General features: G+C 36.6%; 3 protein-coding genes across 3 annotated transcripts; 1 reads left to right on the top strand and 2 right to left on the bottom strand.

Annotated features, from left to right (window-relative positions):
• Nucleotides 1–536: 536 nt before the first annotated feature.
• On the top strand, nucleotides 537–4576 carry LOC145767483 (aquaporin-8-like). Its single transcript, XM_082579316.1, has 5 exons — nucleotides 537–814; nucleotides 1127–1253; nucleotides 2112–2299; nucleotides 3591–3725; nucleotides 4187–4576. Exons 1-5 carry the CDS (start codon nucleotides 615–617, stop codon nucleotides 4317–4319), a joined length of 783 nt encoding a protein of 260 aa, XP_082435442.1. The 5' UTR covers nucleotides 537–614; the 3' UTR covers nucleotides 4320–4576.
• A 1549-nt stretch (nucleotides 4577–6125) lies between these two features.
• LOC145767131 (type I iodothyronine deiodinase-like) lies at nucleotides 6126–12635 on the bottom strand. The gene is made up of 3 exons (XM_082578893.1): nucleotides 12428–12635; nucleotides 10226–10420; nucleotides 6126–9122 (listed from the first exon to the last, which is right to left on the bottom strand). Exons 1-2 carry the CDS (start codon nucleotides 12596–12598, stop codon nucleotides 10244–10246), a joined length of 348 nt encoding a protein of 115 aa, XP_082435019.1. The 5' UTR covers nucleotides 12599–12635; the 3' UTR covers nucleotides 6126–9122; nucleotides 10226–10243.
• On the bottom strand, nucleotides 8736–9341 carry LOC145766774 (thyroxine 5-deiodinase-like). The gene is made up of 2 exons (XM_082578480.1): nucleotides 9327–9341; nucleotides 8736–9122 (listed from the first exon to the last, which is right to left on the bottom strand). Exons 1-2 carry the CDS (start codon nucleotides 9339–9341, stop codon nucleotides 8736–8738), a joined length of 402 nt encoding a protein of 133 aa, XP_082434606.1.
• Nucleotides 12636–14181: the final 1546 nt, after the last annotated feature.

Here is a 14181-nt window from a genome sequence, read left to right as displayed (position 1 = left end):
ACAATTTTTCTCTCAGAAATAAGTTCTTGATCAACAATGCTCTTTTCAAGATCATTTTGTCAAGACAACACAAAGTCCCACGCAATTGAACGGTTGAGACTTGGCGATTGACCGGTCAGTTGCAATCGATAAGTTGGCCACCCCTGATGTAATGGTTTACCTTTTTGAAACTCACACGTTTTTTTCTTTACAGCTCATGCTTTACTTTCTTCCTTGTTGATTCTGTAGTGTTCTACAGTGTTTGGTTACATAACAAATATCTTTTTTTTATTTTTGTCGTCTTTTTCTTTTTTTGTTTTGTATAAATTTTGAAAATTTTACCCGCTTTTTTCTTTTCATTTTTACAATTTTAAAATTCTTTTAAGGCGTTGCAACCGTGCCATATTTTAAACTGATTTTTTCGTTTTTGGATGAAGCACGTTACAACATTGGCATTTTATTGCTTCTACCTTTTTCTAGACCACTGCTTTGTTTGACATATATTGTTTTCGTCGTAATGGTCAGAAATAAAAGCGAACTGAACTTATTTTAGTGGGAACTGAAAGAAGAACAAGTCCCGGTGTATACAGTACTTCACTGAGGATAAAAATATTGAACACCTTTAAAATTATATCATGAAGGATAAAGTAACTTTCTACGTGCAATGGATCAGACCGTTAATTGCAGAATTCTTTGGTCAATTAATCTTCGCATTTCTCCATTCTTGTGCTGCATTCACAACTGGTGCGGGTACCAACGCTGGCAACGCTTTAATTCCAGCCATCACTGATGGATTGGTTGTCACTATATTGGTCATTTCGATTGGTCACATCAGGTAACGATTTAAACAACATTGATCACAAAACATTGACAGCAAAGTTTTGTTTACTTTGCATGAAGTGGGTTCAGCCGCGGTGGATGCTCGAAGTAAAGATAAGTTTTGCTTTAGTAGTAAACTAGCCTACTTACCTTCATTATAGGGTCAGATCACGATGATGTGAGAAAATAGCGCGTTTTGTTTTGCAAATTATTTACTTCTTAGGCCTACTTTGGATTCCTTGTATTTGTTTAAACAAAAAGGTCAAGCACTCGTAAAGTAGGTTGTTTGAAAACTCTACAGTCGGTGATGTGTAATACGTTTTTACAGTGGTGCTCATGTCAATTTCTCTGTAACAACAGCCGTCTTCATTGGAGGAGGATTAAAATGGAAGATGGTTCCTCTTTATCTTATAGCACAACTTCTGGGATCAGCAAGTGGGGCAAGATTAGCATATGTACGTATATAGGCTTAAGACTAAAACTGATGAACCTACCTACGCACGATTATTGAGCAATGAGTGTTGTAGTCATCTGATGGTTCACTAGTCGCATGTTTGGAAAGAGCGTTAATATGGTCATGACTGACTGTCACAATTTCTTCTAGTTCTTACACGAAAAAGACTTTGAAAAGGTTGATGACGTAGTTTATTGGGAAATCAAACGTTAAACAGTCAGATGAATGGTCGAATAGTTTGACTTGTAAGATGGTAGACTAACATTCTTAAACTGACAGATGGTTCACCACTTCCAGCGCATAAAAAAATCAAATTCTGAACAACAATCGTCTTCGTCGATTTTAAAATAACTATACGCTATAGGCTAGCCTACTACTTGCAACAGTTACTTCACAATTGGCAATAACTTCCACTTTTATAATCGATTCAATATGGGCTGGAACTCTACAATCGTCTTAAATATACTTTTCATTACAACTTCTAATCCTCATAATACACAAATCTAAACACAAAGCTGATAACAACTCTAATAATAAATGTTATCAAATCACACCGCTATTTATGACAGGTTTGCTTGGACCATAAGCTTCCAGAGACTAAGGTAATATTACATCACAAAAATTCACTCTTCAGGTCAACAACAAGAAGTTTGCAGAAACTTTCTAGAAGCAGATTTCACAGCAACAGATTGCGTGACCGAAGGTTACTATTGGTCAGTTACCGTCAAACACCACAGCAGAATTACGCACTGAAATAATTCACCCATTCTAGAACAAAACTGGCGCCTAGCGCCCGAGCTACGCATATTGATTGTGACGCTGACACTTCACTCTTCAGTGCAGTAGTTTTAATCTTTAGGTGACAAACGGCGAAGCTTCAGGTTCATTTGTACTTGGAGATGACGTATCAGTGGGTCGTGGTCTCCTCATGGAAGTTATTCTAACATCCCTTCTCACTCTTGCAGTCTTACTGGCTGCTGTTGAACTCAGTTCACAAAATGCTGCCTTGGCGATTGGATTCTCAATCTTGATTGACATATTAGCAGGGTTAGTCATCGGTAATTTTTTTATTTCATCTTTTGTTACTCAGACCTTTTTTAGTTTTCAATTATGTTTGTTTGTGTTGATTTTGATTAAAACTTTAAATATACTTTACATTAAGTTTGTAGTGTTGCCAAAGAAATATGACAATGTCAAGTTATTGTTTGTACCTATTATGAAACTTCTGACAAATTTTGTCTGACAGAAATTGCTGGCGACTTTCGTCACACAACATGAGCTTTTGACAAATACAACCCCTTTTAAGTAAGACCTTAGCAGAGTTTCGCTTTTAGCAGCATGATCGTTGCTTGCTTCACAATGCAGATATTAAGGACCTGTTTTAGCTTAATGCTGCGATTTCGCTGTGGTAATAGCGATATGCACTAACTTTCGGAACACAGCTCCCTAGTCATAGCACATGACTAAAGAACTGTGTTCCGAAAGCTAGTGCATATCTCTATTACCACAGCAAACTCGCAGCATTAGGCTAAAACAGGTCGTTGTAATTTCTACATTGTGAAGTAAGACCTTAGCGTTGGTAGCCTAGTTGATGTTGTTTGAAGATAGTTCACTGGGGGTCCAGATAAAGATTTTGGAGCTAGACCGGTATTTTTTGGTGCAGGAAGGAGTTTAGAGGTCGAAAAACTGGAAAAAAACACCGTTTTGGTTTGGTTAGTTTGGTTTTGAATCTTTATCCTCGGACTGACAAAGCTTTGATAGATTATTCCTGGTAGTTTCGCATACTTGTAGAGGCTCTTGACACAGGGTCGGTTACCGAAATTGGCAGAGTGAAGTTTTCCGATTGTTGAAGTCTTGTTGTCGGGGAATTATTCCATCCATTAGGTGCCGCTGAATAAATACCAGTCCTGAAAAGCGTTGTCCAAGCGCACACCTCGAGAGTCGAATCAGCGCCGCGTGATCTTGAGCCAGTCGCGTAACCACTGAGCTATCGGGGAGGACTTTTCGCTAGAGCCTCACTGAGATGCAATGCATTTGCATTTATTGAGAATTCTTTTTAAGAGACAACTTTCTATTAGTGTGAAACTGCTTCTTTTCTTTATAAACTACTTTCTAGAGTCTAGACTAACTTCCTCTTTCTGCAGTAGTAATCTTGTTTTTGAAGACTGTTTTATTGCGGGTCAACACGTTCATTGCCACCAGGCTAAATTACCTTCTTATTGGCCCTAGGTATTAGGCAACAATTGTGTTACTGCACCTGTTATTGCCAAGTATTAGCGACCAATGCAAATATCAAGAATTGAAAAAATGTTTCTTTAATAAATCAACAATTTTTTAGCTTTCGCGTTTCTGGTGGTTGCATGAATCCAACCCTGAGCTTCGGGCCTGCTGTGATGGCTGGACAGTGGCAAGACTACTGGGTTTACTGGGTAGGACCAATTTTGGGAGCGATGGTTTCTGGAACGATTTTCAGGTAAAATAATGATTGTGTGTTGCTAGTTTAAATCTTATTAAAAGTGGTAAAACTTGAAACTTGGCGTAGCTGAGCAACCAGGACATAATTCGCTTATACAGTATTCTGTCCAAAACATGTTTCTTCTACCTTATTTTAGATTCACACTATATCCTGTAGTAAGAAGGCTAAGCTATTGTCATTCTCGCTTTTCTGGTCATGAAAATTAAACTGAATCAAATCGAACTGAGATAAATGAGTGAATAACAATTGTAATCGGCAGACCTCCTTTAGTAACGTTTCTGCTCTCTTACACAAAACCAAGGACTAAATAGGGTAAATACAGGTAGAGGCAACTTTTTGAAATCAATTTGCAATTAGTAAAATATCGTTGAAAATAGTAATATTACAAAAACAAATCACAGAAAATAAATGTTGAAAACAGCGATTTAATTTTTGTCGCAATATTGTATTTTTTGTAGACTTTTCTTGGGTGGAGAAGCAAGATTACTTTTCAATAAAACTACTAAACCTGATGTTCCATTTGATGAGCTTAAAGTTAGATTGAAAGTGGATCACCGCCGTGATGGCTCCATGTCTTCTACTGTTATGTGAACAATAAACAAATGTACCCTAATCCATCAAGTAAACATTTGCTTCCTTTCGAATTTTGTTTTCATGAGAGAAGAAAGTTTCTTTTAACAAATAAAATTGCTTCTAGTAGTTATCTATATAGCCACCATTTAGTAGGATTAATATTTTTGTTATCTTTGTTCTGGTGTGGCACACAGACCGTCTTTGTTGAAATAGTAAAAACACAATAATGATCATGTTTTATTTCATGAGTTAATAAAATCATGACGTTTTCTTGATCTGTTTTGTTGCTAAAACCCTGCACTAATGTGGAAGAAAGGAGAAAGCTTTAGATGCCCGTATGGTCCCTAACTTGAGAGTCCTAAATTTTGGTGCGAATCTTTAAAAGGAGAACCAGTTGACGCACTCCGTAGGGCACGCACACTCTTACAAAATTAAAACGTTAAATTGATTATGAAAAAAAAAACATCAAAGGCTGAACAGTTCTTTCACATAAACACTAATTAAAGGTTAACGTGATGGATAAGTTTAGTTTGAGGAAAAAACCTTTCAAAATTATTTTTTCATACACCAACCCACTATCCTGCTAACCTAATCCAAGCAAACTGTCTGCTTGAAGCTAGTTATCTTAGATCAACAAGGAAATCTGAAATGACATGAAATGAACCGTTTAATAATATGGAACTGTCCAAGCATGGAATAAAATAAAGAATTCCATACTTGTGCATTTCAATGTTGTTTTGATGTTTCTATTGTAGGCTATGAAATAAAAACACCATTGTCAATGGTGTATTTTGAATTGGCACAATTGCTTTAGAGTTTAGAGTCATGCGTTGAAGTTATTTTTTGTCAAATAAACAAAATTGCTGATTTAAACAACATGCAACTTATCACCTAACAAATTGTTTGGTACTTGGCTGAAAACATGAGATACATGAAGATTGTTAGGAATATGCTAAATGATTTGACAGGGTGTAAAATATAATCCAATTACATTTCTTTCGGTTAAGTGATTTTGTATATACATAAGTCGGTTAGCTAATATAGCGTCATTCAACCAAGGTCCGGGGTGCACATTATAGGGGGTTTCGCAACAGCCACAGATGTGCTTGAGTGCGATGGGGTGCGTAGAAATGAGATTTACCAAAAATGCAGTTACGCATAGATGGGAATGAAAAGGCTTTAAAGCAGTTAACCACCCCCGCAGTACTGTTAGATTCACATATCTGATGTTTGATTAGAAGAGAGCCTTACAAAGATCGAGATGCATCAACCACAGTTCACCATGGAGCATGAACTAGCAGCATCACTGACCTAATGAAAGGTGGACGAAAAGAGCAAAAAGAGTTGAAGATCATTAAGCTGATGAATTGATTTATCGGATCTGCTCAAGTCATAAGACTTAAATGAGTTCTGATTTTTCTCCTATTCTTTTTTATTCAGACTATGGTCAGGTTTTTATTCATATAGAATCAATTTCTTAAGACGTAGCCTACAGTGGGTTAACTTCATGCTGGGCTAATTTTACGTATGATAGTGTGTTCTCTGGATTAAAAAAACTAATTACCAACTAAGTTAAGTGAAACTTATTAAAACTACCGGTGAATACCATTTTAACTTAACTGTTTGCTATGCTAGCTTCAGATTCGTCCAGTTACGTTGGAGTGGTGAGGTAGAGCAATTTAAATCCTTATATATATATATATAGCCTCATTAGGACTAGCCTAAGTATCAAAACAGCAAAGTTTGCGTTGTATCCTCATTTGTAAAAACAGCTCTTTCAATTTCCCAAAGCATCTCAGTTTCGCGAAGTCTGTTGTTGCTTGTTTTATTTTTTGTGGTCAAACATGTAAAATGCACAAAACACATTAACATTTAAAACTAGGCAAGATAGGCAATGTTTTAACCCTTAACATACCAAGCCTAGCTCACCAACGTCGTTTACCAAGGTGGGGTCCTCCAAGGACCCCATCGTTTCTATTGCTTAAAGTATACAGTATATACAGGGTCATCAATAATTAACGTTATAACTTCAAACAAATGTATTTAACGAATGGTAGATAATAATTGAGTAATAAACAATAATATTATTGTCAAATAATTAAATATTTAGGAAAAACAAATTTTACTCAATGTGTCAGCCATTTGCGTCGATGGCAAGTCGGAGACGCTTCGAAAAGGACCTGCAAGAGTCATGAATAACTTTTTGGGTATTTTGGCTAATTATTTTTTCAGATTATCCTTCACTGCTTCCAAACTTTGGTGGTATTTAGTCGAAACCCTGCTCTCCAGGTAAGACCAGATGCCAAAGTCTAGGGGGTTCAGGTTTGTGGATGAAGGAGGCCATTCTTCCTTGGAAATGAAAAACGGCAAATTGGCTGAGCCAGTTTTGCGTTCTCTCACAATACATACAATCAGTATACCGGCACACCAAAGCACAAGCCAATTTGTAGTCTACTTTCTTCATCCTTACTTAGATTACAGTTTATACAGCTAATGTAACAAAGGAAGATTGCTGAAATTGTAAGTAAAGCAGATGCCATTTTTATGACACTGTAACAAACCCCTGTTGTTACCCCAAGTGTTATAAACCTAAAATTTTAGTCTTAGCATCACATATAGTATAACACATGTGTTTCTACAAATTACTTAGACAAAGGATCTTATTCATAAACGCACAGTTCATCCACTGTCATCTTCACATTCTTTTGCACTTGTCACAGTTGGGTTGGTGACTCGGTGCTGTTCGCAAACGAAACGTTTGCATTTGGAGCATATAATGTTAACTTTTCTATCGTTGTTTCAAGGACATTGAAAACATCTTCCTCTCTTCCGTCACTGGCTGCCTTGACGTTGAGGATATATTTGAAGCTTCAGTGTTTCGACCTACAGAAACTCCCATAACTGTAATAGCTCTAACGATGTAAAGCTGAAAACCAGATGGATTACATGCTCTGCGCAAGACATTAGGTTTCGTTAATTCTTTGCCTAACTCCATCAAGAAATATAATCCTCGATTAGATTTTCTACTGTTCCAGTCTCTGTTTATGAACACCCAAGTGATACAGGAATTCAGGGCTCCAATGTCAAGCACGTTCATAAAAAGTCAGAAAGGCCATCTTGACATTCGTCTGGCACAAGAATATTCACTCACCAACTTGTCTGTATCATCCACTCCGCCTTTTGTGCGGTTATATTCAAGTATCATGTTGGGTTTCTTGTGATCGTCATTAGACAGTGAATTATCAAGATGCTGAGAAGATAGTAAACGAACCGTCTTGTTTTTTTAGGCACATAGCTTACAACTGACAGTTTATCTGAAAAGATAAAGTTTGACGATAAAACATATCGTCCCTTCGCAACTTCCATAACTGCAGGAATATCTGACTTTTTTGCTCAGTGTTCCTGTCTTGGTGATATTTTTCTCGAGCAAAAATTCTGCAGTTGGCACTGATATAAAAAAAATATCTGTGGTAACACTTCTTCTAGTTGCAAACAGTGATTTCATCATGTCACACAGTACACACAACCAGACGTCCTTGATTTTTCTCAGGTGTACTCCCAGGAAGTTTTCCAGTATAGACTTGGAGATTCTACAGGCGAGTGGTTTTCACGTCTTCAGCTGCCCACACTTTAATTTCATATCTTGCTAGTTTTGACTTCATATACTCTCTCATTGGACATTTCCCTCGGAAAGAGACTAATTGTTCATCTACCGTTACTTCTTCAAATGGCTTATAGAGTTTTTTGCAGTTTTCTATAAATCCATTCAAATTTCGCGAAAAGCTGCAAGTTTAGCATTTTCTTTTCTTTGACTACGTGTTGATTTGTCATCAAATTCTCAATCTCTGGCAAAATGTAAGGACATTTTTCGCGTGAAGTTAACTGGTTAACATTCAGCATTTGTAACGTAATATACCAAGGGGGGTCCCATCAGGACCCCAGGTAACGTTATGCTGTTTTTTGCATATGTTTCAAATAATTTTTTAATTTTTGTTGCACTATACCGAACTTGCTTAAATTTATGACACATACAAAGATGATGAGAAAAATTGTTGCTATAGGTAAGGCGGGAGATAAAAAAATTCACCTCTGGGGTCCCTACGAGACCCCGCTTGGTATGTTAAAGGTTAAAACAACATGCAAATTTTAGCTCAAAAATTTCAAAAAGCCTGCTGTTGAAAAACCATAAATTAGACACGCTGTTTATCTCTAAACAGTTAAGAAATGTTTTGCAAATAAAATGAAATTAAAGTCGTAAAGCGTAGGCCGATGTTTTTCACCTATGTTACAACAAACATCTAAAGACATAAAGCTACAGGTTGTACAGAAACATGGCTTCACTGAATATAAGGGATCAAGGTTTTACTGCTACTTTAAGAAAAACCTGTCATCAACTCAGTAAAGAAGCAACTTATTTCTAGCATTGTCCTATAATTACAATGATTGCAAAGGTGAAGAAGGCGGCGACAGCATTTTTTTCAGACTTTCTTCTGCAGCCTTCATGTCGTATTTCTCTGGACCAGGGCCACCTTGAAATTTGATGAACCCGTCCTTTAAAACGTACAAGCGCAAATAGAGGGCTCCGTACGCCAAAGTTGCATCGTTCGATATGGGGTCAATCACTACGGGACATTGAACATTTAAATTATCGATCATCATTTGAGCTGCTGCAATTCTGTCTTCATTGCTTCTATGCTTGGATACGATATGCTCACTTGAAAAATCAGACCAGCCGTCTTGGGGGTGAGCTTCCGAGATGTACACAAAAAGAAAGTCAGCTTCGTTTTTGAAGCGCTCGGCAAACTCATTGAACGACTGGATCTGGAATACGTAGTTTGATTATTGCTAAGATAAGCTGTAAACTTTTTTCGTCTATGCAAATTAATCTTCAATAGCTACATGAATTCAATTTAAGTGAGTTTATTTTAACTCTTCAAAGCATAACAATTTTCGCAAAATTAACCTAAATGCACAACTTACAACAAGAAAAATATAGGATTTATCTATTGACATACAGCAGGATACCGAATATCTATCCATACTTTGAATACTTCAAATTTTCTTAAATTTTTTCACTTAGAAATACTTAGTCAAATATTCTGTAAACCTGTATTTTGCAAACTAAATGCTTTAAAGCTTACAAGATCGGTTTCTTACAAACTGATTTAGACCAATTTTGTATAATCTCAGGTTTTTGTGTACCGTAGTTTCGAACAGATAAGATATGGGTGGTCATCAGGGCCGGATTTAGCTGATGGGGGGCCCGGGGCACTTTTAGATCGGGGGGCCCCCGTGCAAAAAAAATTTTCAAGCCTACGGCGCGAAAAACCATCTCTACGTCTACAGTAGCATCAGTCCAGTACTGCACAGCATTTTGCAGAAACTTTAAAGGCCAAAAGGAAAAAATAACACAAAATCACATTTTTTCCACATAGGGGGGCCCTTCAAAAGTCGGGGGGCCCGGGGCAACTGCCCCCTCTGCCCCCCCCTAAATCCGGGCCTGGTGGTCATTAACCTACTTTAAAATAAGATTTTTGCTTGAAGTTAAAAAATTAAAAATATGTAGCAAAATTTTTTCTTGGCGCCCCGGTTTTGTTCAGGTACTGTTTGAAATAACATAACGCCTAGTTTGAAGTCCCGTTTTTCTAAATCCTTAATTATCACTAAGATAGTCCAGTGCGATTAACTACGATACCAGCCGGCTGCATTGCCAAGTGGTGAGAGCCTTAGAACGGCAATCTAAAGGGCGCCGGTTCGACACCGCTCAAGAGCATGCGGCTGTGTCTTTGGCAGGACACTTATTAAAGGCATGGCTGAAGGTGGACACGAAGATTGGCTTCCTTGCCTTCCCGTTCACTTAATATAAATCTTCAACCACCGGGCGTAAGCCTGGATACGACAAAAAAAAAAAATACGATACCAACCTGATTAATAAATGCCGATCAAGAAACTGATCCAAAATTTAACACTAAAGGGCGTGTTAAAGATAAATAGTTAGATAACTGAAGCTGTTTTCCGTTTAAATCCACAACTGGCACGTCTATGAAAGGTTCTCCTTGTTTGGCTTTCTTGTTCAGATCCACGGATATTTTCAGAGCAATGTTTTTAAATGCGCTCCACTGTAAGAATAAACAGTTGCATTAATTTTCCATGAAACTGTTTCCAAAACATACTTTTTTATAAATGAAAATGAAAACACCATAGTTTCAGAAATGTTTTCTTTTTTCATGCTTGTTTTGCAATAAGATTATAAATCACGCTATTTAAGTTACACTTAAATACATGTTTGGGTCAATGGGTCATACGTTCACTGACATAGACATAAGGCCATTTCACTTCAGTCAAAAATGGATGTTTTATCTTAAATGGTAGTTGATCGTTTTAAACATGATATATGTTTAATGTTGACTTTTTTTTACTTTTACATTTTAAGTTTTGGTCTTTTTCAAGTAAACGCCAAAATTTGGACGAAAATAACTATGAACCTGCTGTTTTTATTTCGTAGAAATACTTTGTGAAAAGCAAACAGATGTTCTTGGAAAATGTTGTCTCTTAATTTTGCATGAACTAAACTTTACAAATTTTCAAAACTTCAATTATGAAATCTTAAATAATGCAACTTGGTAAACTAGGTCAGTGCTCTTCAACCGGGTATACTGTATACCCAAGTGTATACCAGAACAAAGCTAGGGTATACAGCTGGAAAAGGGTATACGAAGGGTATACAGCTTAGATCTGTGATAATGGAAGTCACAACAGAGACAGCAATCGGCATATTTGTAAACTTTTATTTTTGGTCGTTTGAACCAAGTGAACATCAGTCTTCAAGTGAGAGAGGGTGATATATTTTGGTCAACTAGCAAGATCAATGCGCTGAAGATGAAAATTGCACTCTCGAAAGAGAATGCTTTGTCGAGGAACTTCAATGACTTTCCTGTATTAAGTCAATACATGAAAGAGTCTAGCTGAGAGTTTGAAGGCATTTCTACTGAAGATAACTTGTCTGCCCTTATTGTTGGTCACCTGAAATTACTTGCCGGCAATTTGACTACGTAATTTCCTGAAGATAACGACCAATGTCTGGAAGCAAACTTGTGGATTATCCAACCATTTAATGAAGAACCAACTGAGGATGAGGAATTATTGGAACTACGGGCTAATTTAAATCAAAAATACTCATTCCGAGAAGAGGATTACACAGAATGTTGGGTTTCTCTTCTTGAAATTCCTGAATACAAAAATCTCGCGCAAAAAGCCATTGATGTCTTGGTGCAGATGCCTACCACTTATTTGTATGAAGAAGGATTTTCCAGTCTTGTTGAGATCAGTCAAACAAACGAAACTCGATACTTGACATTGATTCTTTAATGCGGAGAGGAATAGAGAAAGAGCTAACACCACGTTATGTCCAACTTGCCGAAACAATGCAACAACAAGCTAGCCAAATCAACTTCATTTTTGACGTTTTTTACACTTTTGCATGCGTAGTTTCTTGTGCCCAGTTCAAGACTACTATAATCACTTTAACAAACAATTAATTAATTATTAGTTTTTTTACGTCCAGTGCACAATTAAACATTGCTATTTGTGAGGTATGCGAAGTTATTAAAAATTGAAAAAAGGTGTACCACGGACAAAAAGGTTGAAGAGCACTGAACTAGGTGATAGCATCATTTTACATCATGCAAGTCATCATCTCTGCAAGTCTATTGGTTCACGGGTTTTAATTTACCACTTTATAGTTTTTATATTCAATCAAGTTTTTTTAGCTATGCGCATGAAAATGTAATATGGGGTTTGTCATTTTGTATTCTTACGCAAATAAAAAATATTTAAAGTATGCTATTATCAAAGTACTTAATATTTTTAAACGATAAAAGTGACTGTCTAAGTGGAGAAATATTTTTTCGCTTATAAACCAATGATTCAGGTAGCACCCTCGAATTGATAAAATCAGTGTGTTTGTCTCAAGCTGCCATTTCTTTAGACGCTAAGCTCCTGACTAACACAAAGTTAACGAAGACGACATAGAGAAACGCTCTGCAACAGCTAGATCATTTCCGGGCGGCATAGAAAAGTTATTTTCTTAAAATACTCTTGTAACGTGAAGTTAAAAATACATTTACCTTAAAAAATCTGTCTTTTGAAGGGTCGAAGGGAAAGCCTGCTCTTGCTGCCAATTTTATTTTTGTTTCGTTTTTTAAAAAGCACATGACAATATCGGCAATACCAAAGACAATCATCAATGGAATTGTTCTGAGGTGGGCGAAGACAATATTCAGTCTTCTCCAAACCATCTTGGCTTTTAAGAAGCTTTTCTGTCGAGTGCCTTAGTGTGACCCGCTTTGAAGCCACCTAGTTGACTGCCTGGGTGTTTCAAGATATCGCTATTTAAACAGGAGACAGTGACGATGCAAAATCTGTTTTGCGGCTTGCCTGTGAAACGTCATAATTGCTGACCGTAATGAAGTAGCTCGTCGGATGCAAAACAAATGCTTAAAGATAAGAAGTTATTCGAATTGTAAAACATACAAAAAAAATATTGAAATGAACGGCTGCAATAATAGAAAAGGCGTATATCTACACCATGAATAAAGTGCAGAAGTCGCTTCATTTCTTACAAATTTAAAGAGAAAGACTGGAATAGTTACCTCCGACTGCAAATCAATTTATCAGGTGCAACAAAAACAGGCAGAAGCTCACAACGGGATAACCTAGTTTCAACACAAAATGAAAGTTGATACCTTAACTTCAAATAATTGGCAATTCTGGTTAAATATGCTAATTCGACATTTTGGAAAGCACTTGAGAAAAAAATGTCGCATTTTGTCTGAAACGAGACGAATAAAACGCCATAATACCATAACAGGAAATTGTAAGAATTTGTTGTTTGTTTCGGTACGGTCGATATTGACAAGTCATTGTGACTTGCTGAAACTACAATGGAGAAATATTGAAAGCCAAGCAAAAGCAAGAAAAACTTGGGCTAGCTGCAAAATCTCTGCAATGCTTGCAGAAGTCAATTTGGCACGACCGAGCCTAGGTATTTTGCACAATGCGGTCACGACTCATTACAGTTGGTGCGTAGTCCAAATATCATCATGCAGTTAGGTTCAAATTAACATTTAATTCTGTTTGTCGTTCAGTCGAATTCTACTCTAGCGTAGTGCAAAGATTTGACACTGGATTTTGCTTTTCACTGAGCAGTTGCAAAGATTGCGCTAAGCAACATATTTCTTTTGCTATAACAACAATATAAAACCAAAATTCAAATATAAAGCCAATGGATTCAAGCATTTACATAATAACCTATTATTTTCTTCGAAATAGGTTTCACTTAGACACATTGCATGCATTAATGATATTGATATAGTTTTTAGCCTGTTACCTTTTTCAGCAAGTACAGGTTTGATTTTTTGGCTTAAATTGTCATATTTGGTTACAATTTTATTGTGCATTACCAGAAGCAAAACAAACCATTCAATGACGAATAGTTTTACTGTTTATTTAAGTTAGATTTGTGCATACCAAGGTTGTTGGTCCAAGTCTCACGTCCCATCTCAGTTTTGGGTTTAACAAAAACTAACTTTCTAACATTGATATTATAATTTAGATGTGTAAACTGATTTTGATAATATGAATTAAACACCCGCTTTTTGTGCAATTTTATTTAGTCTTTATTGAGATGATATGGCCTACCTTTGAATTGCTTACAGTTACTCGACTTTGTATTCATCCGAGATATTTTATGGCGGAGATATTTATCTCCTGCAAGAATAGTGGAATAAGGCTGGCAAGTCTCACACCTGTCAGTCGACTTTTAGCCCGCTTTCATTCTAAACAAAAAAACTAAACTTTAGGCGATGAATTCATCTTATTG

Source organism: Aplidium turbinatum, chromosome 3 (genome assembly GCF_918807975.1).
Source record: "Aplidium turbinatum chromosome 3, kaAplTurb1.1, whole genome shotgun sequence".
NCBI lineage: Eukaryota > Metazoa > Chordata > Ascidiacea > Aplousobranchia > Polyclinidae > Aplidium > Aplidium turbinatum.
This window is presented reverse-complemented; position numbering and strand designations above follow the sequence as displayed.